Source organism: Thyridium curvatum (genome assembly GCF_004353045.1).
Source record: "Thyridium curvatum strain D216 chromosome Unknown NODE_19_length_512963_cov_79.951035, whole genome shotgun sequence".
NCBI lineage: Eukaryota > Fungi > Ascomycota > Sordariomycetes > Thyridiales > Thyridiaceae > Thyridium > Thyridium curvatum.
Genome location: NW_022156774.1, coordinates 310,451 through 336,715, shown reverse-complemented (window position 1 = coordinate 336,715; position 26,265 = coordinate 310,451). Strand labels below are relative to the sequence as shown.

At 55.6% G+C, this 26,265-nt stretch overlaps 7 protein-coding genes across 7 annotated transcripts; 2 read left to right on the top strand and 5 right to left on the bottom strand.

Moving 5' to 3' along the window:
• Nucleotides 1–1,481: 1,481 nt before the first annotated feature.
• On the top strand, nt 1,482–2,193 carry E0L32_004171 (uncharacterized protein; the record flags this gene model as incomplete). The annotated part of the gene is made up of 3 exons (XM_031138552.1): nt 1,482–1,707; nt 1,754–1,902; nt 1,945–2,193. 3 exons carry the CDS (start codon nt 1,482–1,484, stop codon nt 2,191–2,193), a joined length of 624 nt encoding a protein of 207 aa, XP_030997887.1.
• A 1,278-nt stretch (nt 2,194–3,471) lies between these two features.
• E0L32_004170 (uncharacterized protein) lies at nt 3,472–7,607 on the bottom strand (the record flags this gene model as incomplete). Its single annotated transcript, XM_031138551.1, has 8 exons — nt 3,472–4,133; nt 4,213–4,390; nt 4,445–4,876; nt 5,079–5,340; nt 5,492–5,620; nt 5,681–6,094; nt 6,493–6,614; nt 6,666–7,607. The coding sequence occupies 8 exons, from the start codon at nt 7,605–7,607 to the stop codon at nt 3,472–3,474; spliced, it is 3,141 nt and encodes a 1,046-aa protein (XP_030997886.1).
• Nucleotides 7,608–8,364: 757 nt separating this feature from the next.
• Nucleotides 8,365–10,103, top strand: E0L32_004169 (uncharacterized protein; the record flags this gene model as incomplete). The annotated part of the gene is made up of 5 exons (XM_031138550.1): nt 8,365–8,504; nt 8,577–8,796; nt 8,851–9,026; nt 9,089–9,437; nt 9,501–10,103. 5 exons carry the CDS (start codon nt 8,365–8,367, stop codon nt 10,101–10,103), a joined length of 1,488 nt encoding a protein of 495 aa, XP_030997885.1.
• Nucleotides 10,104–10,738: 635 nt separating this feature from the next.
• Nucleotides 10,739–15,230, bottom strand: E0L32_004168 (uncharacterized protein; the record flags this gene model as incomplete). Its single annotated transcript, XM_031138549.1, has 6 exons — nt 10,739–11,743; nt 12,064–12,186; nt 12,257–12,699; nt 12,772–12,857; nt 12,920–13,327; nt 13,792–15,230. 6 exons carry the CDS (start codon nt 15,228–15,230, stop codon nt 10,739–10,741), a joined length of 3,504 nt encoding a protein of 1,167 aa, XP_030997884.1.
• Nucleotides 15,231–16,201: 971 nt separating this feature from the next.
• Nucleotides 16,202–17,416, bottom strand: E0L32_004167 (uncharacterized protein; the record flags this gene model as incomplete). Its single annotated transcript, XM_031138548.1, has 3 exons — nt 16,202–16,380; nt 16,467–17,157; nt 17,225–17,416. The coding sequence occupies 3 exons, from the start codon at nt 17,414–17,416 to the stop codon at nt 16,202–16,204; spliced, it is 1,062 nt and encodes a 353-aa protein (XP_030997883.1).
• A 1,516-nt stretch (nt 17,417–18,932) lies between these two features.
• Nucleotides 18,933–24,868, bottom strand: E0L32_004166 (uncharacterized protein; the record flags this gene model as incomplete). Its single annotated transcript, XM_031138546.1, has 17 exons — nt 18,933–19,176; nt 19,260–19,682; nt 19,736–19,827; nt 19,872–20,551; nt 20,616–20,680; nt 20,738–20,788; nt 20,841–20,912; nt 20,970–21,093; nt 21,153–21,497; nt 21,552–21,714; nt 21,770–22,839; nt 22,901–23,183; nt 23,244–23,470; nt 23,528–24,062; nt 24,115–24,245; nt 24,302–24,423; nt 24,804–24,868. The coding sequence occupies 17 exons, from the start codon at nt 24,866–24,868 to the stop codon at nt 18,933–18,935; spliced, it is 4,692 nt and encodes a 1,563-aa protein (XP_030997882.1).
• Nucleotides 24,869–25,034: 166 nt separating this feature from the next.
• On the bottom strand, nt 25,035–25,846 carry E0L32_004165 (uncharacterized protein; the record flags this gene model as incomplete). The annotated part of the gene is made up of 2 exons (XM_031138545.1): nt 25,035–25,159; nt 25,243–25,846. The coding sequence occupies 2 exons, from the start codon at nt 25,844–25,846 to the stop codon at nt 25,035–25,037; spliced, it is 729 nt and encodes a 242-aa protein (XP_030997881.1).
• Nucleotides 25,847–26,265: the final 419 nt, after the last annotated feature.

Genomic DNA, 26,265 nt, shown 5'->3' with positions numbered 1-26,265 from the left:
AGGCGGCTCGTCGTGCGTCGGCCTAACCACGACGCCGACCACATTGTCCGTCAGAAGTTAGCTAGGCAATTCCGAACCCTACAATCGCCAGGTGCTCCAAAGGTGGTGGCCCATTCGATCCAGCCCATTCAATTAGAAGGGAGTGCAGATTGCGTGTGCATCACTAAGAGGCTCCTCGCTGCGTTAAACCCCGGCCGAGGGTTCATTTCAAGTCAGTCTTGATTGTCAAACACAAACACATATGCAAACATGGTAGTTACTTCACCTCGATGCGATTTCGGGGTCAGACTCGGTGCGGAGAGTAACTATGCACAAACTCCTAGCTCCAGCTCCAGCTCCAGCACGCGCTGATCGACTCCACCACCAGCACCAGCCCTGTACTTGTACTTGACCCGGACCCATCACCTCCAACTCGGCTGCCGAGGCTCCGCTGACAAAGCACATTTGATCAACACAACTACAAGTTCCCAAGAAACCAACTCCAAGAAACCAACCGGCTGCAACATTCAATTAGACACTGCAGAACACTGCAGAACATTGCTTTTGTACAAGACGGTTTGCTTCGAGGGCAAAGGAGATGCCTTGTACTGGGTTCAAATACTTTTCCAGGCCCTGGTTACGGTTCGAGGAATTAAACCTGGAGCATCTTCTGGGCAGCCCTTCAACACAGTTCTTTGCCCCTCGAGTGCGAGCTCGATCGATCTCCTCAATCTCATGAAATGTGTCTTATGAAGCAGGAAAGGTAGCGAGTTCAATGACAAGGTATTTCAGTTGTGTTGACATGAAGAAGCTTGAGTGGTCTACAACTACGTAGCTGTGTACATCCAAGGCCAAGATCCGCTACACAGCGCTGCCGGAACCAGAGTTTCCTTCCTCTTCTCCAGGCTCCTAGCGATGGCAACAGGCATCGACTGGTACGTGGACTTGTTTTTGTCTTTCTAGTTTGGAGGAATTGCAAAAGAAGGCACCTTTGTTGCCTCGTCTGCCCTCCTTGCTCGAGTCTTCCCCATTTTGATGAGCATCGGGGCCACAGCACAAGTGCACAAGTAAAGTCGAGGTTGAACCAAAAGCGAGCTGTGCTAAAGGTGAAACTTGCTGCAAGGGATATGTACTCAAAGTGAGATTTGCTCAAAGTGAGCCATGTTCAAAGTGCGATGATTAAGAGCCAAGTTGAGTTAATGTTCAAGGTGAATCAGTAGCGAAGTTCAGCCGAGTGAAATTGCGAAGTTGAGCCGACTGAGAACCTGAAGAAGCGCTCGGACCCTCTGGTCTTGCTATATGAGCAACGCACATCGGTCCTCTCCTCTATCTCTATCTATTCCCGCACACTTCCAAACGGTGGTCGTTCTCCTCCATCACACCTCCAACTGAACGCACGCCGCAGCGTTAAATATCGCAGAGGTTAATCACCCGCTCTGTTCTGGAGACCCGCTTTTCTCACTCAAGCAAATATAAAAGGACCCTCAACCTGCCCCTCCACCATGGCTACCTCTCTTGTTGGCTCCGAAGTCCCTGACGAGGTCCTTGTCATCATCCACGCACCCAACCGAAACGAGACCATCTTTGCCATCACGGAGATCGCAAATCTAGAGGAGGTCATCCCCCAAGGCAACGTACTGAGGGACCGCAACGGCGTCATGGAAGTCATCTGGGAGGAGGGTCTCGAGGCCTTCTTCCGCGTCGTTTTACGCTTCGTCCGCAATATGCGTATGTTATGAATCTTTCCATTTGCCTATCTCACCTCACCATCTAGACTTCACATTATCTTCTCATCTTTCTCATGCTGACCTTTGCTATCTGCGCGTCGCGACAGGTACCAACCACGGCAACGACAACGGCCAGCCCAACGAGGATGGCAATGCCGGCGGCAACGCGACCACCGCGACCACCGCCCCGAAGGAGGTTCCGGGTCAGCCGTAGAACGGCCCGCCCAACTCTCCACAGCCGGGCCAACTTGTCGTCGGCTTCAACCCTGCTGGTAGATTTGGTGTGAGCGCCCACGTCGGCCGCTCCGGCGAGGTTGACACGGAGGCCTACACCGCCGTCTTGGAGATGGTATCGGGCAAGGGCCTAAAGAGCCAGACGATCGAGGCTGTCAAGGCTGTCACTCGTACCGCCATCATCTGCGCTCTCGTAGGTGCCTGCTTCGGCCCGATTGCCCGCTTCGGCATGGTTGTCTCCCGACTTTTCTAAGTCTTGGGGATGCGTGTCTGGGCGCAAAGCAACTCTGCCAAGGTATGATTTCCCGCCTCGAGCCCTACCATTCCGAATTCACCTTCCTGCTTGCGAGCTCCGCATGGCTGACATTTCTGTCGCATCATTAGGTCGGTTCGCCCCGACTGGAGGCGTGATTGCTGCCGCCACGACAACCAATTTTGGAGCTTTGATGAGAAGGCCTGCCATACGCAGTGCCTAGGGAATTGAGCGTAACAGAAAATAATAAAAAAGAAACCAGATGGTCTCCTCTCGGAACTTCTTCTACCATCCCACACACGTGAAAAAAAAAAAAAGAAAATACCTGTGATCATCGAGATGTGCCCCGATCTGAATGTCTGCGAACTACCTAGGTAGAGAGCTGTAATCCCAGGTTTATCGAAGCACCCATCCGGTTGAGTTGTTACTACGTCCAGCATCGTCATGACACGCGATTTCGATCTACTTGTCTTACAAGCAGAAGAAGATGGCTGCGATCTATTCTAGAGACGAGTCCAGGCCTCACTTGTATGATTCTTGTTCTCGGCCCGTCGTCCCCTTACTCCCTCCCCCTCCTGGTAAGAGTGAGGGTAAGGAACGAGGGTTCCCCATGCGTTACGCATCGGTTGGCCGTCGAAAAATGGGCTGGGACTAGCCCGTCGTGCATGGAAATGTCGGCTCTTACTAGGTTGCAGGACTACACGGACACTGGCATGATTTTGGCGATCAAGAGACAAGTTGACGTTCGGACACTGGTCTCCTTGACCAAGACGGGTCGCCGCCATCGCATCATCATGCTCGACCATCTTTCTATTCGGGAAGCGCTTTATACGCTCCGAGTACGCTGCTGTGGGCTGCAATGAATTGATCGGATAGAGACATTCGAGATTGTCCTCCGGGCCGCATAGCGCAAGTACCAGCATCATTTCCTCGTATATAAATATGCCAGCACGGCAACAACTACACCGCCATCCTTCTTACATCCTCACTGCTCAATGGGCACCGCAGTCTGCATGTCAGCTGGGTGGTCGCCAAGAAGGGCAGCGCTGACCTCGCACTGGTCTCGGCAGCTCCCTTGATGAGCAGCAGGGTTGCGTGGCTTTCCAGAGCGGATAGGAAACCGGCTCCGGCCGTTGTTGCGCAGTCCAAGCAAGATTCTTTTGATCCGCGAAGTTCCCACAACCGAGTGAAAACAACACCCCCCCCTTGGACCACTCTGCTCTCCATCCCTCTCTCTCTCTTTCCCCCTAGATTTTCGCTATCGACGCGGGGCGACAACTAGCGGGGAGAAGGGGGCATCGAGATAGCAATCTGCCTGCTGAGTTCCTCCCAGTCCGTCTCGATGACTCCGGTGAGCGCAAAGTCGTCGTCCCCGAAGCCGATGGTGTCGCCGCACTCCTCCCCGCCAAACCCAAAGGCGTACGGCGCGTCCTCCGCGCGGTCCGGCAGCCCGGGCGGCTCGTGCCCGAAGAACACACTCGCAGCCTGGCCCCAGTCGAACCGCGGCAGGCCGGGCTCTGCTGCAGCATCGGCAGCAGTAGCAGAAGAGTACTGCTGTTCTCCCCGGCCGCTGCCAACTCCGCCATGGCCCGCATCAGCACCTGGGACACACTCTCCAGGACCCGGCTCTGAATCTCTGAGCGGAACCACCCCTTCGGTGGCCGCTCCTGCTGCTGCTGCTGTGGCCGGCCAGCGCGGCGGTTCGTTCCCGTCGTCGAACGAGGTCCCCAGGGTCTCGCACATCTGCTTCAGGTCCAGGTACCGCTTCGCCGCCGCCCGGTTCCCGCAGGCGATCAGGTGCCGCAGGATCCGGCACGCGCCGGCCATCCGCCACCCGGCGGCGCTCCCGGACTTGTCTTTGCCGGGATACACCTTCTCTGCGAGGGCGAACACAAAGGCTGTGGAGAAGACGGCGTCGAGGTCGAAGAAGCCAAAGGCACCTGTATGTTATTCTCTCTGGTTAGGAAAAGCTTTCATTTTTTTTAAAATAAAAAACGGATTTGGGGCGTTCCATCATACTTATGAGCTTTTGTGTAACCATGGCCTCCAGGACCTCGAGGCTCCGACTGGCGGCTTCGATGCAGGTGTCAGAGAACTTCTCGAGGACCGATCTAGTTTCTTGACTGCCGATTGTCTGATTGCTGGGTTTTGGTTTTGCGAGGTGAAGTAATGTTGGCCTTGTCAGGAGAATAATGCACTGTGGTCAATTCAGTACGTTGGTTCTCAGCGGGGGACCCGTGAAAGGAAATACCTGATAGAGCATAAGGTAAAGCGTCGCCGCCGTCCTGGAAAGAATGAGTGGCCTGGAGAAATCGACCATGTATTCCGGAGGTATCGAGTTGGCCACGCCGAGCAGGTCCTTGAGAAGACGCTGCACCGCAGAGACGTAGCACCTAAGGGATCTATCCCGCTGGCTGTAGATCGCTAGCCTGGAGATGAGTTGCATGTCAAGGCAGATCTGCATTTTCTGGAGAGGCGTACCATTCGTGATCTCCCCTGTTGTCCGTGCTAGCCGTATGTTCACGATGAGAGCACCGACCGATGTGAACCCAGGGGACTCTTGCGGAAGGTCTGTCGAGATGGTATCGTCGTGGAAAGAGAGAGGGTTGCCGGTGGCGGCTGCAAGTCTCCTTTTGTCTCTGTCAGAGCTAGCTCGGGGTTCCTGCGGAGGAGAGGGACCTGCCTTTCCTGCATGTATATCGTCCACCACAAACGATCTCGATGCGTACGTTCTGACCTAGTCATGGAAGGCATATCTCCCCCGCGAGACAGGCCGTGCGAGACAGCCAGACGCAGAGCCATCCCAGCCTGGACGGGGAGAGACGAATCGTCAGACAAGAAAAGAACCGATGGACTACACCTGGCACGGGGTAACGTCAACGTACGTAAATGTAAGCATCGTCCCTGCGATCTGCGCATTGGAGATAAAACGCCATGAGACCGAGAATCTCAATAGCGACCATCCCCTGCCTCCGAAGAGCCGCTGCCCCAGGCAGACGGTTCTCTACCTCGACGTAGAGCTGCGCTCCAGGGATGCTAGTGTGGTCCTTTGATTCTCCTTGCAGCAGGTATCCAAGAGCAAACACCAGCGCCAATTCGAGATGCCAGAGGTCGCCCGCATCGAAATCGACCGGAGGGCCTTGATATCTGAGAGAAAGTTGATCTGAGAAGGTCCTGGGCTCGAATAAATGTTGCAACCGGCCGATCGAGGCCAATACCGTGTCTAGAAGCCGGTGTGCTTCATCGATGGATGGCCACACTATATTACGTCTCGAGCTTGCATTCAAGCTCCTCATACCGTACACGTCGTCGGGCGCCATCGCATTGTCCGTGTATGTAGGGGAGGATATGAGAGTACCAGCGGGAGATTGTTTGTGAAGCGACTGGACCTGATGGCTGAAGTGGAGGCTCGAAGTAGTCACTGAGTCTGGGACAATAGCTAGGAGGAAGAAAGACCTTGGTCAGCGTTCAAGGACGATTGCCTCACTGCTTGATAGGGCGCGACGAACTCGAGTCTTCCTCATCGTTCTCTCCAGCCGCATCCCTTGACGGCAGTTCTGTCGACTTTACTTCGAACATTCCCGTAGGCTCAGCCATGTCTTGCAGTCCAGTCAGAGTGCCCATGCCGGAGGCCCAGTGTCGGACGCCCAAGGTAGATGCCTTGGCATGGGGGAACACTTCTGATTCCAGATCGCTGTGACATGGCGAACCATCTGCTTGGGAAAGAGATCTGATTCGCTGGTGATTCGCTGCTTCATGCTCGAGCTTCTGCACGTACTCGACAGAGTACATCTTCCGCTTAGCATTATCGGGGTAGACGCAGGTCAGATTCCTCTTTGTGCAGTATTTGCAAGGCTGTACACCTGAGCACTTGATCTTCCTTTCGCGACACAACTTGCATCTAGGAGGAATAAAGATCAGCTTAAAGGCAGATCAAAGAAAGGCGATAAGAAGAGAGAGGACTTGGTCCTGTGTTCATACGCTCTTGTGGTTCTAGCTGCCTCCACAGGGTGAGTCGTTGATCGAACCCTTTTGGGAGGCCGGCCGTCTGCTGTGGAAACCGCTTCTGTCATCGAGATGATATTGCTGTGGATTATCTCTGGCATCGTTTGACCCAGGCCAGGCCGAGGAGGGTAGGGGATTGGGAAGAGGAGAGGAGGGAGAGTCGTGCGAAAGCCAGGATACTGGGCATGGATGGATCAATTGTATTAGCCAAGACACCCCACATGGCTTTCATTCAATATTCTCCGCACCCTCTAGCGCGCGACGACTCCATTTTCATGTCTTATTTGCACCCACACGTAACTGGTAGGGCCAAAGCGAGAGTTGAAAGACTCGTCGCTGGTCTTCAGATATTGGAACTGGCGCACTTCTCCCCAGACAAGGTAGTGACTCCACAGTTGTTGATCTTTGTGTTTTCCCTGATACATTCTTGGAGGCCACTATGTATTCATCTTCAAATATCTAAATACATTGTCCATGGCCGCCGTGGCAGTTCGCACCACCGTCTCGCGAGTTGCTGCACCAATGTGTGGTGTACTAATGACCCTCCCGGTTTCCCATAATGACTTGTAACGTTGCAAGGTCGGCGGCTCTTCGTCATGGCAGTCGAGCCCCACGCCAAAGAGATGGCCCTCCTCCAGCACCCGCAAGAGAGCGGCCTCGTCGACGATCCCGCCTCGGGCCACGTTGATCAGTATAGCAGTCGGCTTCATAGCACGCAGATGCTTCAACCCAATCAGCCCCCTGGTCTCGGGCGTCAACGGGACGTGCAGGGTCAGCATGTCCACGTGGGGCAGCATATCCTCAAAGTTGTCGACCCTCGTGTGCGGGATGTCACTCCACGCATCCGCCGGCGCGAAGGGGTCGTAGGCCCAGACCGTCGAGCCGAAAGCGCCCCGGAACATGCGCGCCACCGCCGTGCCGATAGCCCCCATGCCCAGTATGCCGATGGGCTTGTCCGTCAGCATGACGCCCATGCAGTGCTCCTTCCTGACCTCGGCCCCGTCGAGCTGCTTCACCGAGACGGTGCGGATCTGGCGGGCCGCGGCCATGGTCAGGGCCAGGACCAGCTCCGCCACGGACTGCGCGTTCACGCCGGGCGTGTTGCATATGGCGATGCCTCGCGCGTCGCATGCCTCCTTGTCGATGATGTCGATGCCCGTCCCTTGCTTCCCGATTGCGCGGAGCCTCCGGGCCGAGGCTATGTCCTGGGCTGTGATGATCTTCTCGCGGACGAGGATTGCGTCTGCATTGTCGCGCCAATTCTCAACCTCTGGGTCGGTGTTGAGAACGGTGTCAAAGAGGGTCTGACAGTACTTGACTGCGGCTTCTGGGAAGACTTCGAGAAGGTAGATGTTGGGCCTCGGGGCTTGACCGGTGTCTTGGGCTGAGCCAGTCCGAGATGGCGCCATGATGGGCGTGCTGGCTGCCCCAGTTGAATTGATTTGGAGAGGCTCTGTGTGTGGTAGTATGTTGTTGATAGGACAGCAACCTGTTTTTGGGTCGTCTCTCGGCATAACGACCCGCGCAATGGCGCAAGGGAAGGAATGTATCTTATGCTGAATAGTTAGTCTGCTCAAGAAGACAGCGACTCTCAAACAGATCGGTACTCAGTTCAAGGTTAAGGGCAAGGCACAGCTCCGGCCTTCACTTCCGATCCGCCTTGTCACCCCTTGCTTCAGTCAAGCAACAGCGGCATCTGCATCCGCCAAAGGAGGTCAAAGAATATCGCGTAAACTCAAAAGTCGGGGAGTCGGGGCAGTCTATGCCGCTATTTGGGCCAAGAGTGGCTATATTTTGACGGTCTAGTGAATTAGCTCGAGCGCGGCTTCAACATCCGTGGGTTGTTCAATGCCATCCCCACTTGGGGAAAAGCGAGGGTCTCCAGTCTCTTGTGTCTGGATGCATCTACTTCCGTTTCTCCAGGTTCTTCCACCACGGGGTTACAAGCGGGGAATTGATGGGGTGCAGCCCAGAGCGCATCAAGGTCAACTGGTCCATCCAGACCCTTGGGCATACTTGCAAGTCGAAGCCATATAAACACCCAATCGGCCCAGGTTCGCATCACACAGGGAAGCCACTTTATGACTCTTCAACTCCATGGCCCGTCGGACTTTTGGACTTTCTGCCATATTCTTGCTCATCACTCTTACTATCCCAATCTCACCAATGGACAGAGTCAACAAGATGAATCCTGATGGAGCGGCAGAGTGTGCCGAACTTGCAGACACCAAGCCCCAACTTGGCTTTCCGGCCGAGCTGCAAGTAGATCCAGCTGAAGAAAGAGCACTGGTCAAAAAGCTGGATCGGTATATCATGCCAATCATGGCCTTTGTGTACTTCTTTCAATGTAGAACCCCTGAAAACCCTTTGACTCACAGCGTCAACCCTTTGCTGACTTGTTCAAATGTTGCAGATCTCGACAAACAGAGCATCAATTATGCCGCCGTCTTTGGCCTCTCCGAAGATCTCAAATTGACGGGCTCCGAGTTTTCCTGGGCCATCTCTCTCTTCTACTTCGGCCAATTATGCTCGGAGTACCCTGCCGCGTACCTGATGAGCAGGCTGCCCATCACGGTCTTCGTCGGTGTTACAATGCAAGTCATGATGAATCTGCTCTATGACACGGAGACATTGACATATGGCTGACAAAAGTCCCGAAACAGTCTGCTCTGGGGCGGTGTCGAGATGTGTCTGGCCGCTTCCAAGGACTTTGCCAGCCTGGGCGCCACTCGTTTCCTCCTGGGCTTCACCGAAGGAGCCGTTTCTCCGTCATTTATGATAATCACGAGCAACTGGTACAAGAAGAGCGAGCACCAGATGAGGATTGCGTATGTGTATACCCCTTATATCACACAACACCGTGTTTCCCCGTCACTGACCATGGGTACAGTACCTGGGTGTCCATGTTTGGGGTCTCCCAGATCGTCGGTGCCCTCATGATGTACGGCATTGGCTCAGGTGTCCACGCTATTGCGACATGGCGGGTCATGTTCATGACGTGCGGTGGTCTGACTGTAGCTGCGGGCATCGCTTTCATCGTCTTGATGCCTCGGAACACTACCACGGCTTGGTTTCTCAATGAGCACGAGCGAGAGATTGCCACTCGCCGTCTCGCTCTGGACCGTGCCACCCGTGACCGTGCCCATTTTGACTGGGCCCAAGTTAAGGAAGCCTTTACCGACCCCCGTACCGGTCTCTATGCTCTCATGGCACTGTTCATCACGATCCCTACCCCAATTGTGAAGGCATGCATCTCCCATTCACCTATTTGTCCAAAGACTGCCTACTGACACCAAGGACAGTTCTCGTCCCTCGTCATCAACGGATTCGGCTACGACAAGTTCCAGACCATGCTGGTCGGCCTCCCCAGCGGCGCCGTCGCCTTCGCGCTGGTCTGGATCGGCGCCCTGGGCTCGCGCTTCTTCAAGGACGCGCGGTGCATGTTCGGCATCTTCCTGGCCTCCATGCCCATGCTCGGCAGCCTGCTGCTGCTGCTGCTCCCAGCGAGCGCCTCGTGGGGCATCGTCGTGAGCACCTGGTTCGCCGGCTGCACGGCGCCGCCCCTGGGCCAGGCCGTCGGCCTCATGGCCTCCAACGTCAAGGGCAACACCAAGAAGTCGGTCGTCAGCGCCGTCTTCTTCGTCTTCTACTGCGTGGGCTGCATCGTCGGCCCGCAGCTGTGGCAGAAGCAGGACGCGCCCCGCTACGCCAAGGGGTGCATCGCCAGCGTCGCCAGCTTCGTCTGCCTCATCGCCGCCTTCCTCGTGCACTTCTTCACGGCCAGGGTGTCCAACCGGAAGCGCGACAGGGCGGCGGCGCAGATGTCTGGCGACGAGCTGGCCGGCATGTCTGTCGACTCGGATCTCACGGAGCGGCAGGACGCGGGCTTCAGGTATACACGTTAAGACGGGAGTCATTAAGATGGGATTAGGCGCCAGGGAGGCACCGAAAATAGACAAGTGTAAATAGGCACCCTGCAGAACAGCAACAACCTCTCTAGTAACAGGCTCTCTGGTTCAGCAATGAATAATCTCAAATGTGACTCCCATGCTGTGATACATAGTCTGTCAACGAGCATAGCAAAGCTAGCATCTTTGTGTACCGAACGGTTTGCAGGTGGAAGGAAACGACCTGGCCACTAATACCATGAAGTTATCGGACCGTGATCATGAAATGTTTGACCCTCGCCCGTTCTCCCGAGTGTTGACTGCCCCGGTCACCTCGGTCACGCGAGAGTCTGAACCAATGCCGAGATATTGGTGGCTGCCCCCCGCATTGGTTGTCCGTGTAGTCTCTCAAAGATCGGCTGCCACCTCCGTGTGCCTCCAGTGTGGGGAACCCAGATACGGCTTCAACTTCCGTGGCTCACTCTACACCATGCCAGAGCATGTGGGCAAACACATGGACCCCTATCATATCCCATAACACATAACACGGGGATAACCCATAGAAACCATATAGATAGCAATCTACATATAACCTTACCGATGCAAGAATGGCAAGAGTTCTGCTTTGTGAAAGCAATCTTGACTAGATACTCCTAAACAGCACAATGACCGTGTCCCAGCAAAACGGAACCGCCAACGGCGTCGTTCCGTCTACAAGCCACATCGCCAAGAACAACCTCATCGCCCTGTCCGCCCAGGGCAAGATCTGTACTGCGTTCGGCATCAAGATCGTCCCCGGCGGCGAGATTGTCCACATCGCAAAGGCCTCCGGCTACGACTCGCTCTTCATCGACCTCGAGCACACCACGCTGACGATACGAGACGCCGGGCAGCTGTGCATCGCCGCCAACTCGGCCGGCATCACCCCCTTCGTCCGGGTCCCGCACGAGTGCGGCCTCGGCTTCATGCAGAGGGTGCTCGATGCCGGGGCCATGGGCATCATCATTCCCCACATCCACGGTGTCGGTAGGTGTTTTGCACACAATACAGCGATATCCTCCTGGCTGTGATAAGCCGCTCTCAACACAGACGGCTAACCTCGCCTTCTCGCCTTTTCTCTCATGACAGATGACGCCCGCCGAGCCATCAACGTCTCCAAGTACCCACCCCTCGGCCACCGCTCCATCAGCGCCGGCTTCCCGCACTTTGAGTTCGCGCCGCTCCCGACCTCGGTGGTCCAGGCCGAGATGAACGCCGCCGGCTCGACCGTCTTCATCATGATCGAGACGGCCGACGCGCTCGCCGCCGTCGACGACATCGCGGCGCTGCCGGGCTGCGACGTGCTGCTCGTCGGCTCCAACGACCTCGCCAGCGAGATCGGCACGCTGCCGGACTGGGACCACCCCAAGTTCATCGGCGCCCTGGCGAAGGTCGGCGCCGCGGCCAGGAAGCACGGGAAGCTGATGGGCATCGCCGGCTTGTACCACCGCCCGGACATCCTGGCGCAGGTCATCAACGAGTTCGGCGCCCGGTGGATCGTCGGCGCGCAGGATGTCGGGCTGTTGCTCGGGGGTGGTCGAGTGAACTCGGACTTGTTGAGGAGTTTGCAGGACTGAAGTGTTAAATATGTGGCGTTTGCAGGCCACACTTCCCATCCACTACGACGTCGTATCAGCCTAGATGCACGGGATCGTATCACTGGTTGGATCATGAGAAGCGCACAATCGGAAGGGGCTGTATAACGATATCAATTCGACCAAAAAGCGCTTATTCTGAGACGTATCTCGTATCGTGACATATAAGAATGATGTGTCGCTATGTAACAAGAAAAACCTATGAACTTCATCCATACCCTACCGTCCAAGACGCGTTTCGGGACGCCCAAGTTCGCTCAAGCCCCTGGCTTCTGAGCAGTCCAGAAAACATAGTTCAGATAGGTATGATATTTGAGGTCGTTCAGGTGTTTCCGAACGCCCACCAAGAATACCTCAATCTCGGCTTGAGTGAGGCCGAGGGCCTGGAAAGGACGAGCCGCCATGGCGCCCAAGAAATCCTTCATGACAAGCCGATAGTACATGCCAATAAGACGAAGCCGCTTGTCCTACAACGCAAAAGGTTAGCATTCAGCAACTCTTTGTGTTCGGAAAGGGATGAAGAAGGAAGGTGCTTACCTTAGCCCAGGGTCCGATGGGCACCTTCAACTTCCTACAGGTGATGTTGGTGAAGCCCGCCCGCTCGAGCGGCTCCTGCAGCTTGTTGCCGAGGCGGAAGTCAGCGCCGAACTTAGCGAGCGCCTCGGTGCACATGTCCATGAACTTCTCGACCTGGTAGTCCTCGGGCGCCGAGCCGTCGTCGCAGAGGGCGTGGCCGCCCAGCTCCTGGATCTCGATCCAGCCGCCGGGCTTGAGGTTCTCGTAGGCGTTCCGCAGGACCTTGTCCGGGTTCTTGAGGACCGGGAAGATCTGCCGGAGATGGACGAGGTCGTAGTCCGAGCCGCAGAGCCACTCGTCCTCGATGTTATCAACAAGGAAGCGCAGGTTCGGGGGCACCCAGTCCGGCTGGATGGGGGTCTGGTCGATGCCCACGACCTCCGCGCCGGGAAATTCGTCCGCCACTACAGCCAGTTAGGTGGCTGCTGCCAGGAGGAACTGTGGATGATGTGACGAGAATCACCGGGAGGACTCACTCTCGATAGCCCATATGCCGGTTCCAGTGCCGAGATCGATGATCTTCTTCGGGGTCTTTCCGATGGGAGCAAAGTAGAGTTTGCCACTGCGTCAGGTATCAGCCAGGATCGATTACCGAGGGTGCTCCTCTCAACAGTAGGCTCGTACTTTGTCAGTTCCTTCATCATCACATGCTTCATATCCTCCCGCGCCTGCTCCGTGTCGTCATTGGGGATGGGATATCTCGCATCTTTGTACTGATGGTACCTCCGTCCGGTTTCGTAGGCGAAGTGGTAAAGGCTCGAGGTGACAGACGTCGAGTCCGTGACCGAGTTGACATCAAAGTCTGATGGCGTGAAGTCCTCCTCGTCGAGGGTTCCAGGAGCGGCAGGTTCTATTGCCTCACCATGGTCCTGCGGGGCAGCAGGAGCAGAAGCAGGGGCAGGGGCTGCGGCCGCCGACGCTCCCGATGCTCCCGCCGCTGCTGATTCTGGAGACTGGGGTGACGACATGTGGACCCGATCCTTACTCTTCGAAGATCGATACTGGCTTCCGGCACGGTAGAGAGGTGTAGATCTGTGAAGTCGCGGGATGCTTAAGTAGCAGAGCTGAATAACTTTGGACGAAGAATCAGGTGAGAGGGGGGCTTTACAGTCCGTGATTCATCCTTTCAATGCTACTCGTTCATGCTGCAACCCCCACACACCACCGTGCCTCAGCACCTTCCTTTGATACAGAACTAGCTTAGCCGAATGGATGCGGAACAGGCGGATCCAGGGGCCGAAGCGCATGGATCCTTCCCCTGTTCGGTATAGCAATTCGTCAACGTTGCGGCCAAGAGGCTGGAGACGACTTCACATGCATGTGTGAGCTGAGCTGGAATACGATACGCATACTTGTACTTATTGCTGCTGCGTCGCCAGTGCACATAGACTGACCACCCCGCCCGGCAGTTCACGCCGGTCCCGGCCCCCTACAATTCCTCGCCGAACACCACGGGCTCCAGCCGGACGAAACACTGCACAGGCTCCCTCGCAAACCTCTGCACGCCCCGGTAGCTGCTCAACTCCGGCGGACACTCGAGCAGGCGGAAGTTCCAGACCGCCAGGGCAAACGTCGTGCGCAGCGTCGCCAGCGCCAGCCTTTTTCCGAAGCACACCCGCGGGCCCATGCCGAACGCCAGTAGCGGGCCCGCCGTGGGGTCGTGGACCTCCTCCTCCTCCTCCTGCCCAGTGCCGCCGCCGGGTTCGGTCGCGATCCACCGCTCGGGCCGGAACTGCCGGATGGTGTCGTCGTCCCAGTCGCCCGCCAGCTGCTTCCCGCTCCCGCGCCGCGCCCCGGGGCTGCGCGCGGCGTCGTCGACGAAGGGCAGCCGCGGCTCGACGAACCCCGGCCCACCACTGAGGAGGAAGATGTTTGTGCCCTTCGGGATGCGGTGGCCCATGACGACGGTGTCCTGCGTGGCCTCGCGGATCAGGAAGTCGATGACGTGGGCTAAACGGAGGACCTCGTGCACGACTGCGTCTAGATACGGGATACGGGCGTTTGCAATCTCCTCAAAGGTAGGCTGTCTCTTCTCTCGCACTGCCTGCGGCATGACATCCTGCAGGTCCCTGCGGAGCCTGTCTTGCGCGGCCTGGTTGTCGGCCAGGTGCTTCAGCCCCCAGCTGATCGTGGTGGCCGAGGTCTCGTGGCCAGCCTGGATGAAGCCGTAGAACTCGTCGTAGATGGCGCGTTTATGATATGCAGGCGGCCGGCCTTGCTTTGAGGCCAGTTCTCGCTCCCGCAAGGTGACCGAATGGAATGCGTCCTTGGGTTCGCAGTCGCCCTCGTCGATTTTGCGCACTGCCTTATCGATCTCGCTCCTGATGTACTTGTCCTTCTCTGCCACTGCTCTTCTGAAATGTGGAAACTTGAGCATGACGCGTGAGGTCAAGCGTGGGACTGGGGAGAGCAGTGAGTACATCTGAAAATCGGCAAGAACCATTAGAGCTTGTGCGATCTCGGGTATACGCGGAGCCGGGAACTCTAACGGCGCATTCGTCTCTTGAGGTAGGTCAGGAGAGTAGTTGCGTATCGCTGCAAGTTGCTGTGTTGTGATACTTTGTTCATCTGGGAGACTGCTTGACGAGGCTATCATGCCATCCAGCGCGGCGTAGCGAACGTCTCGATGCGCTTCAAAAGGGTGTCCCGCAGCAAGAGTGCATTTGATGCGCCATAGTTCCATGAGTGTGCTGACAGATCTGTAGACGTTGGGGCCGCTGATCTGGTCTATGAACGTCGGCGCCATCAGCTGGTTGATCATGCTCCTGTTGCTCTTGTACCGAGGATCTGTGGACGGCAATCCCCCATGAAAGTCCGGCAATAGGTCGCCGGTGACTTCGATGATAAACCTTGCTCTGTCAAGCTCTTTTGTGCGACGTAGAAGGATGTCCTGGCTCTCGAGAGGATCTGCCACTATCACCCAGGGGAGAGACATCGGTCTTACGAAGGCCTGAACGATCGGACTCTGGTGCTTCTTTGCTAAGGCCCCCAGCCAGGACTTACGCAAGGGAAAGCCCATATGTTAGCAAACTGTTATTTGTCCATGCGGGTAGGGAGAAACCTACGAAGCTCTCGCCATGCTTCCTGATGTATCCGACCAACTCGGGGGCATCTCCAAATACCCTGAATGCGGCCTTCTTGTTGTACGGTATGCCAGGCAGTGGTCTGGGAAGTGCTACTCGATAGCACCCATACAGCGCCAGGAAGATCAGGGAGGTTATTGTAATCGCGATGGGGAGTGGGTGCAGTTCAGACATGTTCATTGGTCTGTTTATTTCCCACTATTAGAGTCGAGAGTCTTTGTGTAATTCAATAGTCGAGTGGTTTTCACACAAGAGAGGTGATATCAGTGATGGAAGCCGCTCTTTCGAAAGCAATACCGCCACTGGCAGATTAAGAGTATTCATATTCAAACTGTTGCCCAGAATGTGCCACTCTGGTCCTTTCCGACCACCCGTGATGTTGGGTGTTCACCGGTCCCTCTCTTTCCGGCTTGTTGGCCAAGTTTGCTTCGCCCGGATAAGGCCACGACTAGGATGATTGGACAGCATTCCCACCAGGACACCTTGAATGCGTCATATGTGTCTTTGTGTGTGTGTTTATCTGTGTGACACGACCTTTGAAGCAGCTGGCCTGCCAATATTTCACTTCCACAATAGGAAATCCCGTAATCTCCAGGACACCAACAAAGGCACACCACGGGTCCTATCCGAGGTATTGCGACCCAACCTGCATTATCAAGCCTGTAGGTGACTGCAAGTCCTGGGCAAACCAGCCACGTCGACCAATCCTGTCGATCTAGGGTCCGTGTGGCACCAATCAACTCAACCAACCACAAAGTGTTGTTTGTCAGTCGTCCGTCATCTGCTCCCTCCGTACCCCAGCGGGGCCGATCCATCCAATTCTTTATTCGAGCTCCAACAGACATCGGTTTCCTTTGGGTGCCATGAGGAAGTAGAGAATGGTCTCCATGTCGCCGTCCGACATGCCCTCCTTGGTCGACACTCTGGCGTTGGGAAAGCGGAGAAAGAAGAGAGCCGTGCCGAGTCGCAGCTCCATACGGGCGAGATGCAGGCCAATACAAACTAAAGGAAAGTCGGGTTAGAGACATGGCGCAATAACTCAAAAGCACAGGAACTAGAGCAGCAGTAAGAGAAGAGGAGCAACTCACTGCGAGATCCACCCCCAAAGGGGACAAACGAATCAGTCATCGCCTTGGTAGGCGCCGCCCACCGCGACGGCTCAAACACCTCCGGGCGCGGGAACACGCCCGGATTCCGGTGCACGGTGTACGCCTGCGCGCTGACCGTCGTGCCGGGCGGCACCCAGTGGCCCGCCATGTACGCGCCGCCGGGCGGCACGACGCGCGGCAGGCCGCCGGGCACCTGCGAGTACAGGCGCAGCGTCTCCTCGATGACCTGGTTGAGGTAGGGCAGCTCCCTGAGGGCGTCGGCGCCAAAGTCCGCCGGCAGGGTGGCCAGCTCCGCGAGCAGCGCCGCCTTGGTCTGCGGACTGCGGCAGACGGTCCAGAGCAGGTACGTCAGCGTGTTGGACGTCGTGTCGGACCCGGCGACGATGTACCCCTGGCCCGTGGAGATGATCTCCTCGTCGGACATGCCCTCCTCACCGGCCCGGAACAGCTTCGAGAACAGGGTCGCGGGCGTGTTGGGGTCCGCGGCCACGAGGCGCTTGTATCGCTGGATCGACTCTGTCGAGTACTGGTGGAACCTCTTGCCTGATTCGACAGCCGAGCTCATGAAGGGCAGCGGGATGTATCTGGCGATGAAAGCCAACTCCGGAAGTCCTGCCCGGATTCCGCCTCGCCTAGAGACGTTCTCAAGGTCTTCCACATAGGTATTCTTCTAGAGATTGGGTACTAATGTTAGCGAATGTCTCAATGGAGCGAGTGTCCTCGAAGCAGTATCGCACCTGGCCGATCTCGAGCATCCGGAATGATTCACCAAAGCTCAGCTCTCCGATGACATCGGTCGTATAGAACAAGCACCATTTGTAGATATCTGCCACGCCTCTCTTCCGCATCTCTTGCTGCATTCTGTCAATGGTGAGCTTGGCCTTGGCGCGGACCGTTGGCTCGACGAGCTTGAGGGAGGACTCGGACATGGCGTGGGACAGGAGCTTCCGGTGCCGCCTGTGTATGTGCACGTCTGTGGTCGAGAAGACATTGACCAGGCCGGGCGGTACTAGTTTGGTATACCAGTCCGATTTGAGATACTCATTTTTGACAGAGTACATCTCCCTGACGGCCGCTATATCAACGACCGAGACCTCGTTCGGCCCCAAGCGTACCAGTGGTCCTGGTCAGGTAAACTACATGTTAGCTTCCACAGATCTGATCTCTGACCCTCACATGCAGACCCTGGATCCGTAGATACCGTATCGCTGATGCAATTCATGCACGTAGAGCGGTTTGACACCACGGAGCCAGTGAAATCTGGTCACCACATCCGTCCATTTGGATATCCATGGCCCGGGAATTTTTGAAATCGGCCGTCTCTGCACGCGGTAGAAGGACTACGGAGGGCCGACTTGTTAGAAGAATGCAAGCGTCATCGAGAGGAGCAGGGAAGGGCAATCATACAGCGATGCATGCTACTAGGAGGAAAAGACCTCCAGCAAAGAGCGAAATCGGGTCGGAGAGGAAAGCCATGATCAACTTGTGTCGTTAGCAGGTCAAGCTCATGGTTCTGTGATGAGCTGAATAATGCCATACTCAGTGAAAACTTCGGCGACCAGGCCGTCCACTTATCATCATTTCGACATCGATGACATCGCCTCGCCCAGGTTGCATGTGGACTTAACGGGGATTTCGGTCGGTCGCTCGCGGACCTTTTGTGTCCCGGTGCTCCTCCACTTCGCATCCCGGTGTCCCTCCACATCCCGCTGCTCCTCCACAGCATCAAGTCTTGCCGCCCGCACCCGTGTGTATAATGTGAAACATTTCACATGTCGGCAGCGGAACGGTCTTGATTGGCGGTGCATGACTGCTGCAGGTGCCCAACCGGCAAAAATCAATCAGCCATGGGCATGGTGGTGCTATGACATCTTGACTCGACCAGACCACCTTCGAGAACCGAGGGGAGGCGGGGGGGAGGTGGCACAATGCAACGCTGTCGCCGCATCGGCCCTTCGTCGACCGATGAGCGACGTTATCCGTCGGCGCGAGGCGCGATCGGAACAGGGGCCGCATAAGCACGGGAAGTAAGTTGGCGGGCGCGTGCTTTGGAATATGCGAGTCTGATTAGACATGCGAGACATACTTAGATTGATTGACACGCTGGCAACTGAAGTACTTCCCTGTCCGTCAGTTTTCGGTAGTGGGATAGCTATCATTGTCGAGTTCCGGAAATATGTCCGATATTAGCATCGATGCGTCTCTTGACGAGCTCTACATAACACGCTGTAGGAGTTGAGTATGTTTTCGACACTGCCATCTCGCTCCCATTTCTCTATTACTGCTTTGTAGCTTCGGGCCAGTCACCATTGAGCTTGCTGTGATCACTCAGTCCCGTCCAGATGATCACATGCAGCTTGCATGCAGCTTACCGCGCAGCATCATCATGAATAGCGAATCGTACACTCCATCTTGGATATACCGACATATCCGTCTAACACCGCCTCAGGATAGGTCCTTCTCTTCCACTTGTGCCGAACTGGCGTAGTACATGCGAGCAAATGCGCTCCCGGCTGATGTCAGGAGATCTCGGGGACAGCCGACCTCGATAATCCGGCCCTTCTCCAGCACGGCGACGGTATCAAAGTCGAGCAGACTGTCGAGTCGATGCGCGATCATGATGACGGTGCACCCTTGGAGCTCGGAGCGAAGGAGCTGCTGAATTCGGGCGTCGGTCTGCGAATCGACACTAGAAAGGACAATCGTGCGTCAGCAGAAAGATTCCAACGTTCCGGCAAAGCCGACGCCGGCGGTGTGTGTTTTGTGCATTACCTGCTAGTGGGCTCGTCCAGTATGAGCAGCGAGCTCCTCTTGAGCAGGGCGCGCGCGAGGCAGAACAGCTGCCGCTGGCCGTGCGACAGAAAGTTCTCGTCCAGTGTCGCGTCGAGCGGGTCGACCGCCTCGCCCCGGTCCGCCCTCGTCTTCCCCTCGATGACCCTCCAGAGCCCGACGCGGTGCAGCGCCGCGACTATGTCCGAGTCCGAGGACTGGCCCAGGGGGTCGGCGTTGAGCCGGATGCTGCTGGTGAAGATGAACGGGTCCTGCGTCAGACAGCTCAGGCGCTCCCGTATCAGTGCTCTTGGGATGGTTCCCAGGTCTGCGCCGTCCAGGGTGATGGTGCCGGAAGAAACGTCGATCATGCTAAGGAGGGACAGCACGAGGGAGCTCTTGCCACTGTTGAGGGCCATCAAGCGCCTTTAGTTAGCGACAGATCTCGATCATCTCGTCATGGTGTCGTGAGACCTTACCTTCCAGTCCGTCCCACCAGGCCAACTTTCTGTCCAGGTTGTATCGTGAGGGAGATATTATCCACTACTGGTGCCGCGGTTTCGCTGAAACCCTAAACGTTAGCTCCCGCTATCCCACGTTGTGGGCTAAACCGACTTGCCTATATTTCAAAGACAAATTTTCCAATCTCAAAGCACCACTTGCAGGCCATGTCGGCCCGGGATTGGCAATCTCATCTGGGAGGGCCTCATTTGGCGTGTCCTCCTGAAAGGTCTTGATCCTCGCGATAGCCCCGAGAGAGGTCTCCAGCTCAGTCCAGAACTGCACGAGGGATGCCAGCGTGTGACCCAGGGTCATCATCATAACCAGAGAAAGTCCCAGCAGGCCCGGATCCACCCTGGAACGCAGAACGACGGCAAGAGTCGTGAGGAGCACAGCGAGACTGGCTACGATCAGATCCAGTACCAGAACCAACCACCGCTGTATGCACAATAAGAGGTAGTACGGCTGCTGAGCCGCGTTGATGAGATCCAAAGTCCGGCGAAAGTATTTGCTGGTCCATCCAAAGGCGCGAATGGTGACCAGGCCGTTCAAAGACTCGATAAAGTGAGAATATAGCGGGGCTTTGAGCTCGAGTCTGAGATGACTGGTGGTTAGCTGTCGCTCAAGAGCCTTGCACCTAGGGCCTACGTACTCCAGGATACGTAACTGCTTCGAAGTGCGGAGGTAGAATCTCTGAATGAAGTAAAGTATTCCAAATAGCAAGGGGAAGCAGATTCCTATGTATCGTACTGCTGCGATCGCCAGACCAGCTTGAGCAATGGAGTCAACAGCCTCTGAGAAAGTCCTGTCAGCTTCGGGGGACATCTTAATGCTGGGAGAAAGTATTTTGGCACTCACGGAATGCAGTAACCAAGACTGCTCGAGGTAGGATATTGTCTACCAGTTGTAGATCCTGACTGAATCTGCAAAATCGTTAACAAACATGTATGGCTACCGTGCATAGCTAAGACTCTACTTACCGGTTGACAAGCAGTCCCGTCTCGGTCTTGGATAGAAAAGACATAGGTGCACTGGCATTGGTTAGGCACAGGAGCAATCCTTCAACTCTTCGGGATAACTCACCCCAAGGCCGCGTTCAGGATGACGGAATGTAGATTCATGGACGACCTAGGCATGACGGAACAATAGATGTAACTGCGTCAGGTCAGTGAATAGTCTTTCTCAATATCAGTTCTGATAGAGACCACATACAAGCAGCTCAAGGAAAGGCCAAGAAGCTCGAGGACGCCAAGAGCCCCATACATACCAAGCCAATACCCAAGACTAGTCTCAGGGTTGGCCTGACTCTCCTCCGCCCACCATGTAAGCCAGATGTCTGCAAAGATCTGGGTCAGTTATCCAAAAGGCGACTTGAGTGTGGCAACAAGAACCGACATCGAATAGCACCAGAGCCCGAGTTCAGGACTAGGAAACCCCCGAAGAGGCAAATCCGGCCCCAGCCCAAGGAAGCTGCATAATAACGCCAAACGGAAGCGTTGGCTCCCCTTTGGAGAGTCTGCTCCTCTGCTTCAGTAGTTGGCGTGAGGACTTTGTCGAGTGTGGTGTCGACCCCGGCGCCAGTCTCAGGTTCATCGACAGACTTCTGTGTGCCGGCCGTAGAGACGTCCAGATTTGCAACGTAGCCGCTGTAGCTCTTCAGCTCATTGTAATGTCCTTGCTCTACAACCTTGCCATTAGGGCCTAGGGCAATAATTGCGTCTGCCTCTGGCAGCCGTGATACTATGTGCCGATGAGTAACCGTTCGGGGTGCCTGATAGGAGAATAAAGACCTACTACTATGCGTCGACAAGATGACCGTGCATCTGACTCGACGAAGCAGGCCATTGTGGCCGAAGACGCGATCGAATACCTTTTGCTCCGTGAGTTTGTCGAGTGCGCTAAAGACATCGTCGAAAATCGCAATCCTTTTCCGAGAGTAGACCGCCCTGGCAATGGCCTGGTGTGGATGTCAGTAGTGAATTCACTTCCCCGCCTCGCTGTAACTCCCTTACAATGCGCTGCTTTTGTCCCCCGCTCAACTTGACGCCCTTGCTGCCGACCAGTGTTGCATCTCCTCGAGGTAGCTGTTGAAAGTCGGTGTCCAGGTCGCAAGCATAGACTACCGACGAGTACCATTCTTCGTCCAACAATCCCGACTGCGCGATGATGTTCTCCCGTATCGTGCCATTGATGATCCATGCCGACTGGTCGCAGAACGCCACGTCAAAGTTCGAGATCCGCATTTCCCCATCGAGCTGCGTTGTCTCGCCGAGGAGGCCTTTCAGGAATGTCGATTTCCCGCATCCTACGGGACCAACAACCATCGCCAGCCAGCCTCCGGCGGTGCGAGGGAACGTGATATCGATACCTCTTTCAGTGGAAGAAGTCGGTGTCCAGCCGAGCTTGCAATGCCTAAGAGTGATCGCGACAGCTTCCTTGGCCGAGGTCTCATCTTCGCGTGGAATCGTCTGGAGTTGTGTCCCACAATCTTGGTTGAACAGAGACAGATCACTCGAGCTCTGGCGCCTATTCTCCAGAGCAGTCCTCCGCTCCCGCAGCGATTCCTGCATCAAGAAGTCTTGGATCCTGTGCAGGCACCCGAATGCACTGAACACTCGGGGCAGTGCGGCAATCAACACCGCCAGAGGAAACACGACCAGGTTGAGAATGGACAGCGAAGTGATCGCCTGGTTCACCGAAAGAGACTTGGTGCCTTGGAGCTTGGCTGCGATGGCATACGCGGTGAATGTCAGGGTCTGACAGACTATCACCTGGCCGTTCACTATGAGCAGTAATGGGACATTAGCAACTCGCACGAGATCAAGAGTGGCTTGGTTTGGCTGCTTACGAATGCAGATATTGATGCCGTACATATACCGATAACTCTTTGTGCATTTGACTTCGGCAGTCCGCAGGGTCGAAATGATCCTCGACATCGTATCGGTAAGGCCGAGCATCTTGACGCTCTTGACGGAGCCCAAGACCTCGGTGGTAAAGTTGACTCGCTTCTGGATTGCCTCGAGCCATTTCTTCTGGCGCAGCGTCATGTATTTCCCCATATACATGGTAACACCAGTGCACGCTAGACTTCACCGTTTAGCCCTCCTGTGCCCACCATGGAGACGGGTGAGCATCAGACTTACCAACAGACACTATCAGCGGAGCAATACAGACCGCGCCAATCTGCTTGGCGAGCAGCCAGATAGCTATGGCGAGTTGCAAGGTGGACGACCAAGTGTCGCAAATGACCATGTGAAATGTCTCGGCCAGAGTTTCGACGTCGGCTCCCATGATAGACATGGCACCAGACTCGCTGACGTTGCCCAGAGGCAGGACCATCATCTTCTGGTAGATCAGGGAGATCATCCCGCTGCGAAGCATTGTCGTCGCTCTGTAGCCGACGTGATCAAACCACGACCTGCAAATCTACCCCATTCTTAGTAAGCCAGCGGTGGATGGAGGCAACTAGATCAGAGATACTCGTACCGCATAGGTGATAAATATCAGCGCAGTAGCTCCGATTAGGCCGTAGCCATTGTTTGGATTGGCCGCTTCGCCACGGCTTTCGACAAAAAGCACAGCTTTGGATATGAGGAAAGGCTGGACGGTGGATGCTGCGATGACGCCCAGTCCAGGCGGGACCACAGCCGCGATATCCCATTTCAAGCATCTCAGTACTGCAAAGAACAGAGAGTGTTTGTGCTGTTGTGAAGCTGGAAAGCCTGGTTAATAGTAGTACGTTGACTGAGGAGACTTCTTAGAGTCCTTACCCTGGTTCCACACCTCATCAAAGCGCGAATGGACTCTGTCGGCCGCCAGCTTCTCATATATAGAGGGAAGTCTTTCGGGAGTAAGAAAGGTGGCAAACCCCTGTCTCAATAGACCATTGAGCCAGGCAAAGAAGCCACGCGTGATGGGCCCGCTGGTACTCTCGGAGGAAAGGCCTTGTCGCTTTTCACTCTGCTTCAACATGTCTCTCTTCTCAATAGACTCCAAAACCAAGAGGACAATCTTGACCACAAGGGAGGCGGTCATGACCCCGGCCAACGCTTTGCCAGAAGCTACCAGCCACTGAGTTCTAAGGTAAGCGGCATCAAAGAGGAGGGATAATAACAAGTATAGAAATATCAAGAATGAAGGCCGGATGGATTTGACATGCTCGAAATGGCTCAATGCCACGATAGTAATGCCGACTATCAGGTCAAGCACGCCAGCCGTTATGGCGAATTTCTGCGATAGAACTTGTCTTTGAGCAACCAGGGTGAGAACAACGAGTTGCAATATCGTGAAAGCCAAAGAGGCAGCCTATATCATGGGGTCAGCGAGTGTCCTTAGTGTGTTGGAGCCTGCTACATACAATCTTGGCACCATGGAGAGCTGTGCGGTCGACCTTGTCAGGTCTCCTCGCCAACACAGCGAGGCGCGGAATCGCGAGTACAATAAAGCATGCCGCGGGAGTCACCGTCAATATACTTTGCTCGAACAATACTGGACCGGCGTCAGAATACCTCTTGGAGTTCTATGCATCTTTTTGAGAGACTCACATGTGAAGTCGAAGCCTCCCCGGCAGGAGGAGAACACCACCGGTCCGAAGAGCCCATCGCCACAATCAGGTTGAGTGTCGACCATGGTGCTCTTTGCTGAGTCCCAAGCCTTGCGGTCATTGCTGTTGAACTCAAGACGTGGTCGAGCAAGTAGCAAGATCAGTCGCCAGGGTCAACCGTCGTCTTAACTCTCAAGCGTTGCGTATGATGATAACATTGAAGGAGTTCGGCTTCGGAGTCCACTAGGGATATTTGTGGGGTTGTGTCGGAGCAATCCCGCTGCTGTTGCGTCAACGCTGACACTCGACCTGCCTTTTTCATCATTAGCCGCCGCTGCTAGACGTAATCCGTCCGCCGGACGCGTCGCTTACAGCGTGGGATGTGCAGGAAGAGTCATAGCTCTGGTCTTTTTCTTGCATTTGAGAACAGTCCACAGTAATGTAGGCAGCCACCTCAACGCATGGACATGGCTGACGCAGACCGTCGCAATCTTGTGACGTACAGGGCTGCGAATCTTCTTGCAAAGCAGCTGGCGCTATTCTTCCATTCTGGTGGTGGAAAGGTCATTGGGATTGGAGTGGCATCGTACTAGACTTGCACAACGTCGTGGTGACACCAGGAGATTTGTGTGATCGACGGCATTCGAAATGTTGAAGTTGTGTTGATCCCATTAACTATGTACCTGACCGACATATCATACCTCAGCTTCAGAGGACCCTGTAGTAGAGTATACCTAGAGCTTTTCAAAGACTTCCACAGCAGCCTTTGCAGTCGAAGTCGCCGACTGCGGGTTCTGGCCCGAGACCAGCCGCCCGTCAACGATATGGAAGTCGTCCCAGATCCCCTGTGCTCGCTCATCTGGATAGAAAAGTCTCATGTCAGCAAGTTCATTCCGAAAGACGCAACCGAGTTAGTGACAAGGAAAAAGGCTGTCAACTCACACTTCGCCCCAAGCCGGGCAGCGACCTCGTCCACCATCTCGAGGTGGAGCCCGCGCAGGTCGTCCATCACCTTCATCGTGATCTCGGCTTCGGTCGTGAAGCCCGTGATCCGCTTCCCCTTGATGAGCGGCTCACCCGTGGCTGGGTCGACCACGTTGGCAAAGAGCGCCGGCCCGTGGCAGACGGACGCCACGACGCCGCCGGCGGCCCAAACCTGCGCCGCGATGCGCTGCAGGTTGGTGGCCGTCGGGTAGTCGATGAGCGCGGCGTGGCCCGCCGACGCGTAGAACAGCCCGTACTTGGCCCCGTCGGCGACGTCGGCGGCCTTGGGCATGCCGTCCAGCTTCCTGCGGAACTCGCTGCCCGTGTCCTGCCAGATGGCGAGGTCCTCGCCGTGCAGGAAGTCGGGCTGCTGCGAGAGCCAGTCCGGGGTGTAGGTCCCCAGCTCGGAGGCGAAGTCGACCTCGAAGCCGGCGGCGGTGAGGACGCGGTAGGGGTGCAGGGCCTCGGAGATGAAAAGGCCCGTGGTCTCCTTGCTGTCGAAGACGTTGAGGGTGGCGTGGGCCGAGGTGACAGCGATGAGGGCACGGCGGGGAGGGGACATAGTGATACCTTCGTGATATAAGGTAACGCCAATGCTGTCTGTGAAAAGATGAAGAGTTGGCCTGATCAATTATCGGATCCTGTGTAAATGTCGTCTTGCCTGACTGGTGCTTTTCATTGCGATGAGGATTGTAGATATTTCTGGCCATCTCGAGGGCATGCTGAACTTCTTAAATAGACGCAAGCTCAATGCTATCTGCTTTAGTGACACGAATGAGAGGGAACTGGATATCTAAACTTCATATGTCAGCATTCGATATCTTGAAATCTTGAATATAAGAGGCAATTAGTAAGAGGAGTTGCCAGGAGTTGCTGTGACTGGCCGAGTGAAGCATTCCCTTGCACCTTCTTGGCGCGGGGGGTTTGCATCGACACCGGATCCGGCTTAGCTGCCATCAACGGTAGGAATGGACGAATAGG